Raw genomic sequence first — 18027 nt, 5'->3', positions numbered from 1 at the left:
CGGCAAATCAAGGATCTGTTTGAGTACGCAGCCATACATCTCCTATAGAACTGACGAGTGGCCAATGAAACAGCTAGACTCTGATTGGACCATACACCATAAACCATAAAGGCTTCCTTGTCCCTCTAGTCACCAGTAAATGATATAACCTATACGGTATACTTTACTTGCTACTTGTAGTTTGTTGTTAAATAAAGCCTGGATACGATTGGAAGAAGCTTGCTTTGCTTTACTAACCCGTTATGAGCAATGTTTCAGTTCGAGTTCGTATTCCAAGATTGATGTCGTTGGTGGTCAAACTTAACGCTTCTGGCATCTTTTTGTTCGCCTTCCATCTAAATCAACAAGTTGCTCAAATAGCTTGGGCTATTTGGGCAACCTACAGCGAGTAGGTAGTTAAGTTCGTCTTGCATCTTACTTGAGAAAAGGTACCTTGCTCCCGCTGATTTTAAGGATAGTTCGTTACAGCACCCTCAAAAGAGGTAAAGATGCCTATTAGACAAATCAAAAAAGTTTTCTTGCTAACATTTTTGTGCGTACTCTGTGTAGTGACTCTATTCCTAGAGTACAAAACCTGCTTAAACGTCGATTATCACGTTACTCTGGTTGTTTAGGTCGCGAATGCTACTTTAGTATATTTTTTTATTTTGTAAGTAAGCAAGTTTTTTTTAAATGCTTTAGTGCTACCCGTATATATATGTCTGTGTCCGGAGTGTGCCGGCGAGTGTGGAGTTCTGCCCAGAAATATAGACCTTATTCCGCCATTACCCATTAATTACTAATGACACTCTTATACGTCACGCCAACAATCCGGCTCTTGAATTAGTAGTACTATAGACTGTTAGGTCATTAGGTCAAGGTTGATTGGGTTTTTCACCGCGTCAAATGGGCCATCCCCTAAGCGGGGGTCTAACAGCTGTCTTCCCACTTACCTCGGAAACTTAACCTTTGGGCGTCATCTGTTTTTCTTATTCTGGCGAGCCCAGTTTTGATGAACCTTCTTTTTTTCATCATAAGCTCCATGGTAAGTCTACTTCCTTTATTTCTTATTCTTATCTCCTTATATTATCATCTGTGAGAACAGCTACAAGGCCAGAATTGGTGTCGTTGCTTCTTGTGTGTCGCATAGCAGTGGACCAGTCTTCAGATCTTAATATGCAGGAGCCCAATAAGACTGCCTATCTAATATAAGTGGCTCTGTAAGGGGTGATGTCTTTGCAAAACGACTTCTTTTTCGTTAGGTTTTGGCTTGCAGACTATCTTGTCCACACAGGTGCCCATAGGGAGCCATGGGCCTCGCCACTGCAACAAAGAGCCTTCGCTTACCTCCCAAACCTTTTTTGCCTTCGTAACCAACTAACGTACGTGTGGCTATGTTTTTTTTCCCCCCAGTTAAGAGGACCGCCTCTGACTGGGTCGGTGGTAGCTCATGTCCGGCATCTTTAGACCATGGTACTGTTTTGATGAACGCATCGTTTGTGCGTTCGTATAGTTCTTCCAAAGAGCAAGCTGTGATTGCGATTGCCAAGTTTTTAGAGCTTCTTTTGCAAGGAATAATCGTAGGCGATCTTTCAGAAGAGAGACCCGAGTATGCTTGACTTTTTGGGTTGCTGGAGATGATCCTTATTAAATATTGTAGGATCTTCTATTTAATCATGGAGTTGAAGATCGTTTTCCAAGGTAGGCCGCTGAACGCATTTTTTACATTCAACATGACTGCAAGGAAGAGTTTCGTTAGGTGGTCCTTAGTCTTAATCACGCTTCAGTGTCTAACTTGTTCTGCTTGTCTTAAACGTGGTCAGTAGCCGCGAGACATGATCTTACATAGTACGGAAACCGTACTGGTTCTCTGAGGGCAGACCAGTCTCTTGCGCGATATCTCGCAGTCTTATGTCGATGAGGTGCCTAAAACCTCTAACTAAAGCTCCCAGTAAACAGGTAAGCAGATATATATCGCTCTTTTCGGGGGGGGGGGGGGACCACTTCTCCCATCTTTCATATTTGCGGAATTAATCGCTCTAACAATATCCTGTTAGCTATTCTTGCCATTAGTGTCTAGCATTTTTTTTAATAGCACTTCGACTATCGCTAACGGAACTCCGCCTGGCTTAGGAATCTCGCCTGTGTTTATACGTTTACCAGCTGTCAGTACTTCCCTGAGAGTTACTGGAAGTACTGTATATTATGGGGTGAAGCCTTGTAACTGGCGCGGCTTATATAGTGGAGGCAATAACCTGTCTTTTCCCATTCTCTCCGAGTGAAGCAAAAGACTTCACGTGATTCTGTCTGCGTTATGAATGTGTGCCATGGCCAGGTCAATGCAACGTAAATCCCTTGGTCGCTCGAAGGTAAGCGTCGTGCCTTTGTTGATTGATTAAGTTGAGCACAACAAGCGAATCAGTAAGGATTTTGCCCTTTCGATCCACATGTGTTCAGCATCAGATGATCGGAGCTGCATTGAACAATCCCAATACAAAAACCGGAGTGTTTCCTGCCTTAATAGTCGTACCAATTATATAGTTCCTGATCATGTTTTCATTATTTTTACCTAAGGATTTTTTCTGCATCCAAGCAGTGCGTATGACTGTGATGGCAGTCTAATTGTTGGTTTTTAACTATTGTAGATTTTGCTGCCATGTCAAAGAAGGAGTTTTCATTCATTCATTCTTTCTTTCTAGGGCTTTTCTGCCTTTCGATCTCAGCGTATTTGGGTAACCTTCCTCGTCTTGTCGAAGCCTGTTTTGGTTCGATTTACCCCCCTGTCGGGCTTGTTGCTGTTGTAGTATACGGGGCGATCTTCTCTTTCATTCTTTGTGATTATTTTTCCATTCACATCTGTTTGAGGAATTCAAGAGATTTGACCGAATTCCCTGCTTCGTTACAGTTGGAACATTTAGGGAACCCCTGAGTGAACTCCTCAAGTGTCTATCTTCACACTTCGGTCCTTAATAAGTGTGTTTATTTCAACATGACTGTTTCAATACCACAACTCCAGTGATATTAATAATAACATTGGTACTTATTTATTAATTTTATATGGGATTAGATTTTCATTGGCTCTAATGAAATGGATGAAACGACTAATAGCAATAGTAGACTATACGTGGAAGCGTATACATGTACTGTAATAAATACGGAAATGTGGTGACCGCCATGTAAAAGTGACTCATCTTCTTGGTTAATTTCGACTCGCATGAAACCTATGTTGCTTCTACATAGAACTCGACTGTCGAGTAGAGGGACGGGAACATGTTACTTACTTGAAACGTTGAATTTTCCCGTCTGATCTCCCGTGATCCCAAATTAAATTTGATCATACTAGTAGAAGGCTCAGAGTAATGAAAATTCGTTTCAAATACTCGGTCACCGATACACAGCAAACTGATTCAGAGCTTAAGAATATAATGGATTACCAAGTATATCGCCTTTTGCGGAAAGAAGTATTTTCCTATAATGTATATTACCGAGGTAATGATTGCAAAAAAAAATTATATCACATAAATGCTTCCAGGCTGCAAGAAGTTATTATTGAATTTTTAGGACATGTATATAATGCAGAGATCGCACTGATCGTTGTCATTCAATTCGTTCTATTCGCTTCCAAAACGCAGCTATAAGCCTCAATATCTTTAGGGGGAAATTCAGTGTTTTATATATTTTCGAAGAAATGGTTACCTAATGATGTAATTCCCAATTATAGGATCAATCGTACAAAGGATAGTCTTATCGTAATCAATTTAGCAGCATTTTTTGACTTGACGTTAAATTCTTCTTCTTTCTTCTTAACGTTTCTTCTCATTCTTTAACTTTTATTAAGTAATGTACGAACTCGTGATCGGACCTCAATTAAGTACGGTAGTATGATAACGTGAGCTACTTATCGTCTTTTTAAAACGTGTTCTTTTCGCACGAACAACGGATGATCTTACATAGAATTGAGTACATTATAGTGTGAATCAGCTTTAAATATGGCATGATTTTTATGCGACTGCAGCCAACAGAACAAAAGATGAAGCAAAAAACATGAAATAATACCGGAAATTGTTTAGTCTTAAATATAAGAAGAATGGTTTTACCTTCAACCTTCCATCTTGCTAAATTCACATAACCATCGAGTTAATTATTTTTCTATATCGGGACGATTCCGCTCCTGACCCTAAAGGGGCTTGTCATTGACACAGAAACCATGGATGGTGATCATATCGGAGTGACAATGCCCTAACAGACATTGGTTGGCCTATGGCTCTGCTATAGAGTGGCGTACACGACGCCAGTTCTATCCTGCTCCCCTTAAAATGGGACATCTGAACGACAGTGAACAAAACCGTGGCGGTGTTGAGTGTCCGGCAGGTAAAGGTCACCACAATAACGCAAGGCTTTAGAAGGGATGGCCTTCATGTGTGTCGTGAAAAGCCAGGTCATGCCTCGTCGACCACGAGAACTAGCGTGCACAACCACCGTCACTTTTGCCCTATGCTAAAGCCCCTTCAAGCTTGTCGCTAGCATCTCAGTGCGGTGCTATATAGTTTTAGCGGCTTACGGACCGTCGCGGTGAGGAAGGCGCCGATGTGGTCAGACGTGCGGGCAGAACTCAGCAAGCGTGAGGAACGATTATCTCTGAATCAAGGGCAAGTTTTATCCAATCCTTGCTACCTGTCAATATGCCGTAGCAGATGGGAAATCGCGAGCAACGCTTGAGCTGAAGTATATGCGAGAGGAAAGCATTTAGGCATCTTGCGCTACAGCAAGCCAGATAATGTGGAACGACTACAGATTTCAAAGAGTACCTCATATATACTTTTAAAGAGAATTATGAATGCAAAGAACAAAAATTGCATAGGGTGCACAAAGAGAGCCCTTTGGAATTGATGTATATATGAAGCGATATATCAAAATTTTGGTAGAATGTCTGTGGATCCGAGGTTGAATTGTTTTAGGAGGAATAGTACGTGATTCTAAATTAGATCATCATAACTCGAAAAGGAATTATCAGGAAGCTACGTGCCATCACGTGTCCAAACAGGACATATGCGAAGGATTTATGGTTTGCTATTCGATGACAAATTTCATCTATTTGTGATAGGCTTATAGTCATAAGAAAAGTGCAGTTACATTTATACGGAAAGTTATAATATTGTAAGTAGACATGAGTAACTTTAACTGCGTTAATAAATACGCTATGCTACATCTGGGTTAATGGTAGGTCTGGCGATCATTTATATTATGGTTCGCTACGACATCGCCGCTATGTTATCTTTGTTGTTTATTTAGGCTTTGTAAATGATAAGTCTGAAAAAACTACTATAATTGTTTTAAGAGCTCATCGTTACTCATAGTCAGAACAAGATCTGTTGGTTTTATCGAAATAAGAGGCTGCAAATCATCGTTGAAGTGCATTATAGTGTCTCCGATCCAACAAAAAAACATTAGATGTAATCTAATCACGATCTGTTTCCAAGCATCCATAGAACATAAATAAAACTTGTACCGATAATACTTGGAGATAATAAAAAAAAAACAGAAAAGCAACAAAGGTGCCCTACTAAATACGTGTTGCAAGTGCCGACAGCCTGTTGAACAGGCTTGTATTGAAGACCAAATAGGGCAAGTTTGTTGTTGCAAAAAGATAAAAATTGAAGGAAAAGAGTTACGCTGCGAGATTAGAGTGGAGCTCAACAAATATAGGTTTCAAGTCATACTGCGAATAGTCAAGTGTGGCACATAGATTAAGCAAAAATATAATTCGATCATGCTCAGGTAAAAATCAATTAGTATCTTTTGAACATGGGTGTAACATTCGTTCGAGTATTTTTTCAGTTAAAAAGACCGACTCTAAAATAGCGTTACATACACCTTTATGTTGCCTTCCTCTCTCTGCTCCAACAGGCAAATTCAAACATTACTACACCGATGTGAGAAAACCGACATAGAGCCGTTCGGACAGCGTACGATTTCCGAGACTCTCCCATTATCTCAGAACGGATCACGAGCAGATCTACGAAAAGGAAGCCTTCAGTCGGCTAACCAAACAAAAAGCGAGATCGACAAAGCTATGCCGGTGCACAGCCTTGATGGCAATCTAAAAAACAATGGCGAAACGGGAACTGGGAAAGATGCTAGTAAAGGAGAAGGAAGAAATCGTTGTACCAGTAAGAAACAACAGCAACAGAATCAACTGGAGGAGCACCAGAAGGAACTGAACCGTGTAGAGTCCGCAGAACACGAGTTTTCCATTGAGGATGTCGTCGAGTCGCCCACTCCCCAAAAGTGTATGGTCGGTGAAAACGATACTAAGGCTCTGTCCGACCTCGAGGATTGGGTATGCGATGTATGTAGAATATTTAAGACCAATAACCATGAACGTTAACTGAAGACCTGTTTAGTGGAAGCTTTACCTGGCAGTACGCCACCACCACACTTAGGTGCAATTACTAATACTACACAAAGACAAGCAGATAGCTCAATTAGTAAGTTGTCCCTGTGAAAGGAACTACATACTAATTGAGACACTAATTTTAATTTTCGGTTCTTAAATTCCTCATATTTCGATTGAACTAAAATTCTGAGTTTGAGCTCAGTACTGGCCGCTAAATAGTGATTAATATGGCCGACCCGCAACGTAAAACGAAGTGTATCTTTACGTTCAATTTTGAACCTGGACCACGTCACATAAATTTATTAATCAAGCATGCTGCTACTGCATCATCACGGTTACTTATCGGTCTTGACATGATCGTGCTATCTGTAGCTTGGACGCCTGATCATGTTAGTTCCGGAAAGGAAATTCCTAGAGAAAGGGCGTAGCGAAAAACATTTAATACCGAGTTCACGTATCGAGACACCATTCTAAAGTCCAGCTTTTTCAACTGGCTGTTTATGATTGTACGAATACATTTATCTAGCAAAGGTACCAAAGTAAATGTTCGGAGATTAAGGTCCATTAATGCTATTACGGGTTGTTGCTGGCTTCTAATAGTAGATAAAATGTGTCCTCGTCCAGTTCCGAAGCTAGGCCCACACGTATCTCAAAACTGAATGGGTAGACAACGATTGCACTGCATTATCATATAGACATCGATCGCCGGTAACATTCCCCGGTAGATGAACGCCCATTCGAATTGAACACTAGATACTGTTGGGGAAGTAAGTGAAGAGTTTTCACGTGAATAGCGCTACAATGTTAAGGCGTGCTTACATAGATCTCAAATACGTGTCATACATAGCAAAAGTGCAAACAGATGATTGAGAAATCGATATAAAAGGGAATTGAAAATACTAAAACCTCGAGAGGTATTACACATCGTTTGCTTGAGGCCTGGTTCTTTGATGGATGCAGCCGCAGGTCGTTTTCCTGTCGTTCATGCTCAAGTCAGCCGCAGGGACAATCGTTCACTTATTCGCTATCTGCAGTACGTATCTATAGGGTATTTCGGTCAATGTTCATGTTCCGAAGTATCGTGGCGCCGCACTTTTTATCGGGAAGTCGAAGCCACTTACAGATAAGTTCATCTGTTTGTTTATCAGAATTATTATTCGATCGTAGTAGATAAATGACATGGTATCTGAAGGACAAGCATACGTCTTGCAGCAAAGTAACGCATCGATTTATGGAAGCCAGTTAGTGCGGGCTTGGGAATCCACTTGAGAACCGGAGCATGGTTTGGGATAAGCTCGTATAATTGTAGGACATCGTACATTTAAATGTGTTGTATTACTAGTCATGGCACTTTACTGAGGTTCTTGCAAGCTTCGACATGTCAACGCCGACTAGCTAATACTCGCTATCAAGCAGCTAGCTGTTCGCACAATTGCAAAGAGAAACTTTAAAGCGAGCTTGTGATAGGTCAGTCAGTTTCAATTAAAGCAATACTATAGGTAAACGTATATATCCCAAATAGACACAGCCACCAGAATACCTTCAGACACATTCAACACATTTAGTGTTGAAGTACCCGTCTCTGTTTAGATACAGTTACAAAACCAGATTAGAGGTAACGCTCCTCAGTTAGATGGAGCATCCCGTAACTCTAGTAGCACACGCCAACAAATTTTACACAAATTGGACATGCGATTTTTCAGAACTCTTTGTTAGTAAATAGATAGATATTCAGAAACAAGAACTTTGCAAAAATACGACTTCGGCAATTCAGGTGACATCGGACTTCGAGGGGCAAACGGAGCCCATCGCAAGGGCCCCCGCTGCGAACGCTCTCGGAGTCACCGAAGAGGAACTGCATTTCATTCAACAAGAGCTCGACCATGCGCACGACTCGTTATCGCAGGGCAGGTAAATGCAATTCAGCTCCTGTCGATAATAAACAAGTACTTTTCTTAGTCAATGAACAAGACTTTTCTTATATTAAAGGCTTGTTTTGGAGGCACCAAAGCATTAGTAATCGCAATTGACACATTGCAGCCCTTTCACGATTACCTGATGAACTTTGTTTATAATTCAACACTACTTTATGGACATATCAAAGGTAAAGGATTGTAAGGAAAGTATTGCAGTTGATTAGACAGATTAGTTATACATACTAATAACATGTCAAACGGTCACATCTTTTCGCTTATACTCTTATGGCCCTACATACAAGTACGCATCTCGCGTGCACATGCTTGCTACATACAGAGTGACACTATTCAGTTTGTGTATGGCATTTAATGATTTCAAGTGATCGGCAAAATGAAACTACCCTTTTCTATTTTTGCCAGGTGTCGCAAATTTGCTATTGAAATAGTTACCTCTTTCTGTGCTTAAGGTTTTCATATAGGCCATGCCAACATCGTTCTGATAAATCGTAATCCGCTGTTGTTTCTACCATTGCAGTGTGCAGGATAGTTTTAACGGCAGCAGTAGTGTCAAGTCTGCAGGACGCCTTCTCGAAGAGGATTACTTGGAAAAGGCGGCTGCAGGTTGTGGCTCTAGGGCCGGAACCTTGTCTCCCATAAGCAATAGGTACTGTAGCCATTATTGTAAATGCTAGTCTGAATCTACGCTTTACGTGCCTGATAGGAGTGCCCCCGGTTTCTTGTATCCCACGCAAAGTTGAATGCAACAAATTAACTATTTGGAAATATGTAGAAAGTACGCGATGTAAATACCTTAAGTACGACATCAATCATCTGTATATTTTTCCCCTTCATTTCACCACCATGCAACTTACGTAAATAGCGCACGTAACGTGGAATAAGAATCCTGTCAGGCGCTAAACTGACACAAAGTTTGACGCACATACAAGCATTATTACACGTTAACTACTCTAAATTGGAAATGATTTAGTCGGGAAAAGACAGCGTTGTTACTTTTTCTATAGGCTCACTTTTTCATAGAGAACTGGCGAAATACTAGACAAATTGAGCTAAAGCAACTGAAATATGCTAGGGGTTCATGTATCATTGGAAAATAGATTTTCGCCGGAAAAGATCTATTTGTTTAAACAGCGTATCCGAAGAACATTATTTCACCGCAGGGGATTGTAGTCTGATTAAAATTGATGTTTTTATTGGTCACTTATCGAGTACGTGTTCAGGCTTTGAAATGGATAAAGATAAAATCGCTAAAATGTGAGACAAAAGATTAATATATTATTTTAGCAGAGGATAAAGTGCTGCTATCTTACTCAAAGGAGGGCCGCAAGGAAATCGGTATACGGAGTCGTAGAATCGTCAAGGTGGTCAAATCACACTCAACTGGCTATTCTCTTAACTTAGCCAATCGAAACTTAAAGAGCGACGTTTGTAGTCCTTTAAACATCAGAAATTCGTGTGTATCTGTGTTGCATTGTAAACATCACTTAACAGTGGTATACTGCCATAACAACCGCCTGGGCAAGTTTGATCTTATCTTAAATCCCTTTAAGTATTTTTTTTTTTCGTAACAAGTGTGGAATCGTTTGTGCCCAAAAAGTACACTTTGTCGCATCTTCTACTACATGTAGGTTTTTAAGAATAGGCGATGTGAGTTATTTGTTTACAATGTAGGGCAATCAGTATAAGAATGAATTTTCGCTCCCGATTATTATGTAGGTTGGCGACGATCGCGGAGAAACGCGAAATCGCTGTACAAACGTTAAACGATGTGACCACGGACGAGGCAGCCGAATTCGCGGCAAGGCCCCCACCCTGTAAGAAGAAGGAGCTTATACCGCTTCAGGGAATCTTCTCCGATATTGATAAATACGCATGCAATGTAAGTAGATCAAGTCCACAATGTTTTCCAGAACTTACTTACCAGTCATAGTCGGGCTACGACCACGCGCTAAATTGGCATTAATCAGATACGGCATTGAGATCGTATTAGTTCAGATTTATGTGGCGCTTCGAAATCGGTATTGCTCGTTTGAACCTGGTCATGAAAACTGAATGGAAAGCAGTGCGTGTCTTCGTTTATTGGGAAACTGATCAATTAGATGCTGGATATGGAGACCATGCTATGCTCGTAACGGTGCAGCTGCTTTCCTATTAGACTTGAAATTGTTTTAACTTGATGCCGACTCCCAGTTCCTGTTCCCTATATCTTCATCAACCTGGACATAGACCGAGAGGTATTGCTACGGCGGATATCTATTTCCGCGAAGCGTAGGCTTAGACTGCAGAGACGTGATGTGAAGCACCATATGCCATGTTTCTTTGCATGGGCTCTTGCCTATTAGTTGGACACGTGAGATGGTTCAGGTTTTGAGGTGTTTTTAACACCATCTATGTTAGTAACTGAAGCTCGATGTGAGAGGTCTTAGATATCGGAAACAACGTAATGGAAACGGTCTGAATGATGTCATCTGTGTTGTGATGCTGAACTTTTATCTAGCAAAACATACCCGCACACAATTTTCGTATTTTAATGGTCTGTCGATTATGCTGGTCGTATAAGAGCAGTAGCTGCGATGGGCGATTGGGTTTGCTTTCTGGGCTAAAGTGCAGATTGTTGAGTGGCGCGTGCTCGCTGACCCGTTCCGGCAAAACTTGGCCGTAGAACTGCCACGTCAGAGCTGCCAGTGACGTGATTAACTACGTCCGCATTTTAAGCAATTGTAGATAAGCAGAAGGAGTTGATGACGTGGGTAAGCGGCGTCGAGCGGAGACGTGAGCTCACCTGCAAAATTCCTGCCGGGTGCTATGGTATACACGATAGCATAGAATGTAGTACCAGTTATAGTATCAATTGAGACCACAATTGAGACACACAGGCCCATAGACATCTAGCCAAGTCTTTATCGAGGCGCGAACTGAGGACATAGCGATTCTTTGGCATTGGTCAGGGAGTAGGGAACTAAGTGGATTTGGGAAAATAGAAAAATAACAAGCGATACCTCGCACCCTTTTATTCCGTTCGCTATTAACATGCGGTTCTTATACGTACCCCTTCTCAACTATAACGCTATTTAGAAGCATTACAAGGTTATCTGCAGGTACTTATGCTAGTAAACATATAAAAATTTAAAGGCGATTTTAGTCGTGATCCATGGTAACCGTACCGATCGTACATGTGTGAAGCTCGTTAATTGGCTATTTTAGGTGGTGTCGTCAAGTAAAGTTGATTCTGTCTTCGAAATATATTCAAGAAAGCCTATTTGTATCTAAACAAGGGATTACAATCATACTAGGCCATTTCTGGTTACTATCCTATTCAGCTGAACTATGACTATCTAGTGAAATTATATATATATATATATATAAATGAAATGGTACTTGTTTTGCACTATAGACCACATTAGCTGCTTACTCCTAGTCATTCACTTCCATTTCCTTCGAGTATAATTTAACAATATAATTATTGATAAAGGCGCTGTATAATAACGTAGAGATATAGTACACTACGTAACTTTTAATTGAAGTGCTTTGCAGTAGACAACGGCGATAGGTAACGGCTAGTTAACGAAAGTCGTTTTGCAGTTTAACTGTGTACCGTGGCCCCCATTTGTAAGTGCGGGATGATTGAGACCCGTTCGACGCTTGAAACATAACTAAATCATATCATTAGTATTGGCTGATATTACGGTTTGAGAGAAACGAATCGTTTGAGAGGCCAGGTGAGGGGGGACACTGCAATTATCTCGCCCTCGATAAAGTTACATAGTTCCCATGTTAACTGCCACATTTCATAGGTATATGTAGCAGTCTGAAACTTCACGTCCAAATAACAGTATAGAAAATAGGAATTTATAATTTGTGCTTTGTTTAACTATTGTCAATAAGGTCAAAGTAAACGGTGTGCTTTTCGTTAGCAACGATTGGCTAATTCTTCGGAGGATCAGCCGGGGACACTCTTAGTAATCCTGAAGCTTTGACCAAGTAGAGTTAACTACTACTGGAAAAAGGCTTATAATAAATTGTTAATTAAAAAATTACTAATAATAATTATCTTAGATGACGTCTGCTTTCACCTCGTGTTAACGAAAAGTATATAAAAACCTAAATTGCAATTGCGTTTCATAGGCTTTCCGTGGTCGATCTGCGTTAGCTTATTTAACCAGTGCACTGGCATTGCGATTATATATGTAACTGGCCATAATTGGCTTTGTTCACTTGCACGTTTGACCTTGACACAAGGCCAGCTCGTTCACTAACCTGCCATTGACTAGTAAGTATTTGATAAAGAGTTTACAATAAACGATCCGTTTAGGTGTCTACAATGCGTACCACAAATCGACACCGAGACAGCGTCGCTTGAGTACGGAGTAAAAACTTTACCACGCTGTGCGGTGGATCACCTCGATCTTCCCGCAGAACCTAAAAGCGAGCGTTGAAAAAATATAAAAATGAGCATTCACATTTTATTTATTCAGGCAATAAAAATAAAAGGTAGAATCTGTCTGAATCCCAAAGTTATATTTGAAATATGCTAAGCTGTACACTAAACTGTACCGCAAGATACACAGTTCCTCGGGCATCTATAATTTCAAAAATGCATGTATCTAGTAACAAAACTTTTCTTCACATGCCAACTGAGTTATCGAAATCTCTGAACTACAGTAGGTAACACAACAGGAAATAGTCGGCCAGTATACATAATGACACATATACATATCCAATCCGATCTATATATTTCAGAAGCTATTTTTTTTTTTTTGGTAAAATTGATTCCTTTGAATTTTGAAGTATTTAAGGTCTTTTCAATTTAGTGTAACCACCTAAACCGATAAGAATATGCGACCATGCTCAACAAAATTTTGTGTTCTATTATTGAATTTCAACCCCTTGTAACTTCTCTGAAAAGATTAAACCAAGTAACTAGTATGCAAAATATATATTAGTATAATGATCTTCAGCTCAAACCGGTTCATGATCCCCATTATATAGTTTGAGTAATCAGCACCTATACTTAGCCACGCGGTTCGCCGGACTTGCAAACATCAGGTATAGAGCTCGATCTGCAACTGAGACTTAGTGATTATTTCAATTCTTAATTTTGACCCCCCTGTGCAGTTAGTTCTATTTGAGTAATATAGATGTCATAAAGCTTTCTTCTTATGCCGTGGGGGAAAGTGGGGTGAAAGAGGACACTCTTTTTCTAATTGTTCAGAAATCGCTGGTAACAATTTAGAACAAGGACGCTCAAGCTGCAGCTGGGTTTTTATAGAATATGGCTACGAATGCTCAACCGCACGGGCATTGCTGTTGTAAAAGCCTCAATAAAGCCCGCAACAATCAAGAATTGAGCAATAAATACATTTGAAATTCGGCTGCGTTAGCATATTATTTATTTCATGAGGATAGGCAACAATAAGCAGTCCTTGAAGTCAGACTGTGTCAGTGTTTTGTAACTTTCTTCTTAATCATGTGGCAATCTTGCATTACCCAATAGAACTTATAACATTTTATACCGCATTTCAATTTATTCGGTCAGACGAACGACTCCAGGATCCAAATTATCTTACAGCTTTACTTAGACGACTTCGTGAGAGTAATCTAGAAATCAGTTGAAGTTTAGACATAGGCTGTAAATTTTATCCATTTTATCCCATTGTCGCCATTTTTGTCAATAATTTTTTTTATCAAAGCGAGACTAAAGAGTAACTGAATAACAATGCTTGTCGCATATATTATTTTGAAATTTTTCGTCTAAGTGCGAAGCAGATAATATTTGAATTTGGGTAAATTTGGCCTTGGAAATTAGCGTATTTAGTTTTCTGTAATCTGAAAGGAACCTTCAAGTTGGCCCTTCGTCCTGAAAAAAATTCCCGATGAGGTACCTTCACGATAAACAAACCATCATTCACATATGTAGGTTGTATCAAAATGAAGCGCAATAACCTATGAGAAGAAGTCTTTATTTGCCAGCGTATTATCCTGAAACTGGTAGTTAATTACTTTACGTGAAATACACAGCTGATTAAATATGAAGAAACCACAATTTGTTATATTATAACTTCTATTAGCTGCGATCTGCTAGTTTTACCTTGTGTTCTTCAATCTCAAGTGTTTACTTTTGGTCGCAGTATGATTGCTATTGCAGTTATCATGAGGTACGTGGAACCTGTAGCTTCGGTAAAAAGATAATTTTTTTCGATAGCTTCATGAAGTCGTCTGATGTTATCACCCCAATCAGCTCTACAATTTAAGCAAACAAATGGAAAGCTAAAATATTTCTTATAATTTATAGAGGAAAAAAATGGACTGTGCTATTCTTCTGTCGAAATCGGGCAGAACTGCCTCCACTGCCAGTGAAAGCAAACACATCCAGCGCATAGCTACTATATAATGGGTCAGCACAAAGGTTTGTTGGGTACAAAGATTCCCATAAGTCCCTGAAAGCTTGCAAATAATTTGTTGTCGCGACACAGAGTGTTTTGTGTAGTTATAGCCTAACGTGGCTCCCAACATTTTCGTTGGTGTTACTAGGCAACGATTTGTGTGGCTAGATTCCAACACGTTGTCAAATATGCTTCAATCGGTAAAACAACCTGTATTGTAATGAGTGGTAAGTACTCTTTGGAAGCATGCCTTATCCGTAATCGAATACGTTTTTGCGTTCTCTATGTTTAATATACCAGGTTCCATCAGAGATCGAACGCGGTGGTATTGAAGACCTGGTGAATTATTTGATGGTTAAATCACGAAACGACCTCTTCAAAGTTCGCGTCATCTTCCGGTGGATTGCCAACAATATTTCGTAAGCACGAATCATGGACAGAGGCGTTTTTTTCGTAGTAACTATTGCGAACTCGTTACAAGTCTATTTTATGCAACGTTAAATAAACTGTGAAATCTTTAGCTTACTCGTTAATTCAATAATGGATAAGCCTTTGCCATAGGTTTTCATTCATTTGCAATAGGTTTTTCAACACTATCACGATTGTTGTTATCACAGTAGATTATACTATACAAACTCGTGAGAGGGAATAACGTCAAACAATGCTGTCGTACTGCTTGATGTAACGCCTTAATTTGCTCAGTGAGAAAATTTACGTAGCCGGCTACTAATGTTCCAGTGTAGTTTTAATAAAGCGTTTCGCACATTTTTAGTGGAATCAATCCTTTTGAAAGTTCGCTGTGGTTTATTAGGCAACGATGCGTACGCCCGGAAAACGTTCAATAACATGAAAGTCTTGAGCCAGGTTTTACTTCTTCTGTATTTACTAGATACAATTGGCTGTAATCCTTAACTTGTTTCCCTGAATAACAGTCGTACTTTGCATTATTATAGATTTGAATGGAAGTATGTGGATGAGAAGCTTACTCCCGAAAAAGTTCTCCTGAAAAAAAAGGGCGTCTGCAAGGATTATTGCAGTCTGTTTTGCGAAATGTGCAGGTAAATCTGTGATGCTATGTTGGCCGCCAGCAGTAAGCAATATGTCACATCATAGCGGATCAAAGCTTGAAGCTCTATATGGCAGAACATGCTGAAATGGGTGTACGTATACTTGCTCTACTACAAATGCTCATTTTCTTGTCTCTCTCTCCCTCTATATATGTCGCACATTTACATTTCGGGGGATGCAAATAGGTGTGCCGGCATCCGCGTTAAGCAGATACAAGGATTTGCTAAGGGGCACGACTACCGACCGGAACATCAGTTCTCGCCGGGAAGTGACGTGCCACACGCATGGAATGCCGTGTTCCTCTTCGGCAGCTGGCGACTCGTAGACGTCACGTGGGGCAGCGGCTTCACGGACCACACGGGCTCGTTTCAGAGGAAACTCAACGAGCACTTCTTCCTAACTGACCCTGAGGCGCTTATATGGACCCATTTTCCTTACGACGAGTTAGAAGCCAACTACGAAAGGTACGCTGAACGTATTCTGTTGTTTTATTTTTTAGAACAAAGACCGACTCAACTAAAGTATGATTATACTGCAGGTTAGCCAAGTCTTCGTGACAAGAATGTTTTTTTGGCTTACGCTTTTATAGGAGTCCATTTGATGGGCAACAATAACCAACCAACTGGTATTTTCAGATGGCAATTACTCGATGTGCCAATGGATCTGGCTACGTTCAATTCCCTTCCTAAGGTGACGCCGCACTTTTTCCAATTTTCAATGAAGATACGCTCGAAGATCCAAAACCCGGTCGAGTTCCGCGTACGAAGCGATATTCGAATAGCAAGCCACGAGCATATGCGATTCAAATTTAAATTATACCCCTCCGAAGAAGTCGAAAATTCAATATTGAATAACTATGTGTTTTGTCACTTGGTGGAGGACCGCCTTGTGGGTTGCTTTGGAATAACGCCGCCCACCGAAGGCAGATACTACTTTAAGGTGAGTCTTAAAATGAGCGTACAGGCATGCTCACTCGGTTTGCATGGGACAATTTAAAGGAAAAGCTCTTTTCAGAGCAGTATTTGTTAGAGGTAGCCATACTTTTCTAAAAATCTTCGTTTGGCCGCATTGCCGGCAAATCGTCTAAAAGCATGAGTTCTCATGAAAGTATCGGCACACACGTATTTGAGGCGTGATTAGTCCGACTGTGCTAATAACTGAAATGCATATATTAAATTATTCTGTCATTTCGTAATAGCTGTTGATTACGCATGCCGTAGGCCTGTTTTCTAGCGTGTTTACTTTATACCATGCTTTCTTACATGCGCTATATCCTATTCTTGTTGCCGATAATATTAATCGTAAGACGAGTAGAAGCCTAAGCTACGTCCACGTAACATATGCTAGAGGAATGGTTGCTATAGATTATTCTATCTTGTTTTTCAATGGCCCCTCGCAACTTCTGCAATCCAGGTCCAGAGGGTAACTCCTCTGCATTACGAGCACACTGAATAGCCAAAGGTTTCATGCAGTGTTGTCTTTACAAGCCAATATTGCTCATAAACAGAGCACCGAGGAGATGACAATGTTATGTATACTGACGAAAGTGCAGCCCGAAACTGGCCCTAGCAGCATCGTGGTATGACGCTTCAAAACCTACTGATCTCGGAAAGACTATCAATGCTCCGTAAAAATCGCTGACTATAACTTAGTGCGACTCGATTGCGCCGCGTGGATTAGAGCCTGCTCTCGGCCTGTGGCATCGGGAATGATACCCAAAAACTGCTATTGTTATCTATGGCCACCCGGCCATTACAGGGATTGGAAAAAAAAACAATAACTTCAGTGTAATGTATCTGATAGGTGTACGCGCGTCCGGAACGTGATATGGGCAAAGACGACGCTTCGTTGCAAAACGTGGCAGTCTTTCTTCTGAACTGCACACGCGCACGCAAATATTTAATACCGTATCCTCCCAACGAGGTTCCATGGGGTCCTACGCAAACATTCTATGACTACAACATGAAACTCGTCAATCAAAATGGGCCAGTGATCGTTTCGTGGGGCGGAAAACGCAAATTGCAAATCGACTCGGCAGAAGCAATGCTTATTACTCATCAAGTGCTTAATGCCGACGGACAAGAAGTCGACACTACCGGTCAGACCTGATACTTAGTTCGAAATTTTCCATCCATAAATTATTTTATCAAGCTTTTCTGTGTGTATTTATATTCTGTATTAAATAAAGCTAATAGCTAGATTAAAAAATATGACATCTTTAAAATGCTTCGCGAGAGTCAAGCTATGGGTTGTGAAATATTGTCGG

The 18027-nt window shown here is 40.5% G+C and overlaps 1 protein-coding gene across 11 annotated transcripts in view; it reads left to right on the top strand.

Annotated features, from left to right (window-relative positions):
• LOC111247575 (hillarin-like) overlaps positions 1–18027 on the top strand; it is a 28839-nt gene that overhangs the window by 9123 nt on the left and 1689 nt on the right. For 6 of the 11 annotated variants that reach the window (XM_086985600.1, XM_022798675.2, XM_022798674.2 and 3 more), the window contains 9 exons: positions 5887–6328; positions 8151–8287; positions 8828–8956; positions 10027–10189; positions 14994–15112; positions 15647–15751; positions 15947–16225; positions 16397–16700; positions 17565–17859. In XM_086985600.1, coding sequence (XP_086841726.1) covers positions 5887–6328; positions 8151–8287; positions 8828–8956; positions 10027–10189; positions 14994–15112; positions 15647–15751; positions 15947–16225; positions 16397–16700; positions 17565–17859 — 1973 coding nt within the window. Of the gene's footprint in view, positions 1–5886; positions 6329–8150; positions 8288–8827; positions 8957–10026; positions 10190–14993; positions 15113–15646; positions 15752–15946; positions 16226–16396; positions 16701–17174; positions 17532–17564; positions 17860–18027 lie in introns of those variants that run through there. The other 5 variants (XR_015325184.1, XR_015325183.1, XM_086985601.1 and 2 more) reach the window with 4 other exon arrangements.

This window comes from Varroa destructor, unplaced genomic scaffold, assembly GCF_002443255.2.
Source record: "Varroa destructor unplaced genomic scaffold, Vdes_3.0 BEIS01000003.1, whole genome shotgun sequence".
Taxonomy (NCBI): domain Eukaryota; kingdom Metazoa; phylum Arthropoda; class Arachnida; order Mesostigmata; family Varroidae; genus Varroa; species Varroa destructor.
The sequence above is the reverse complement of the archived record's forward strand: the minus strand, read 5'-3'. Positions and strand labels throughout refer to the sequence as shown.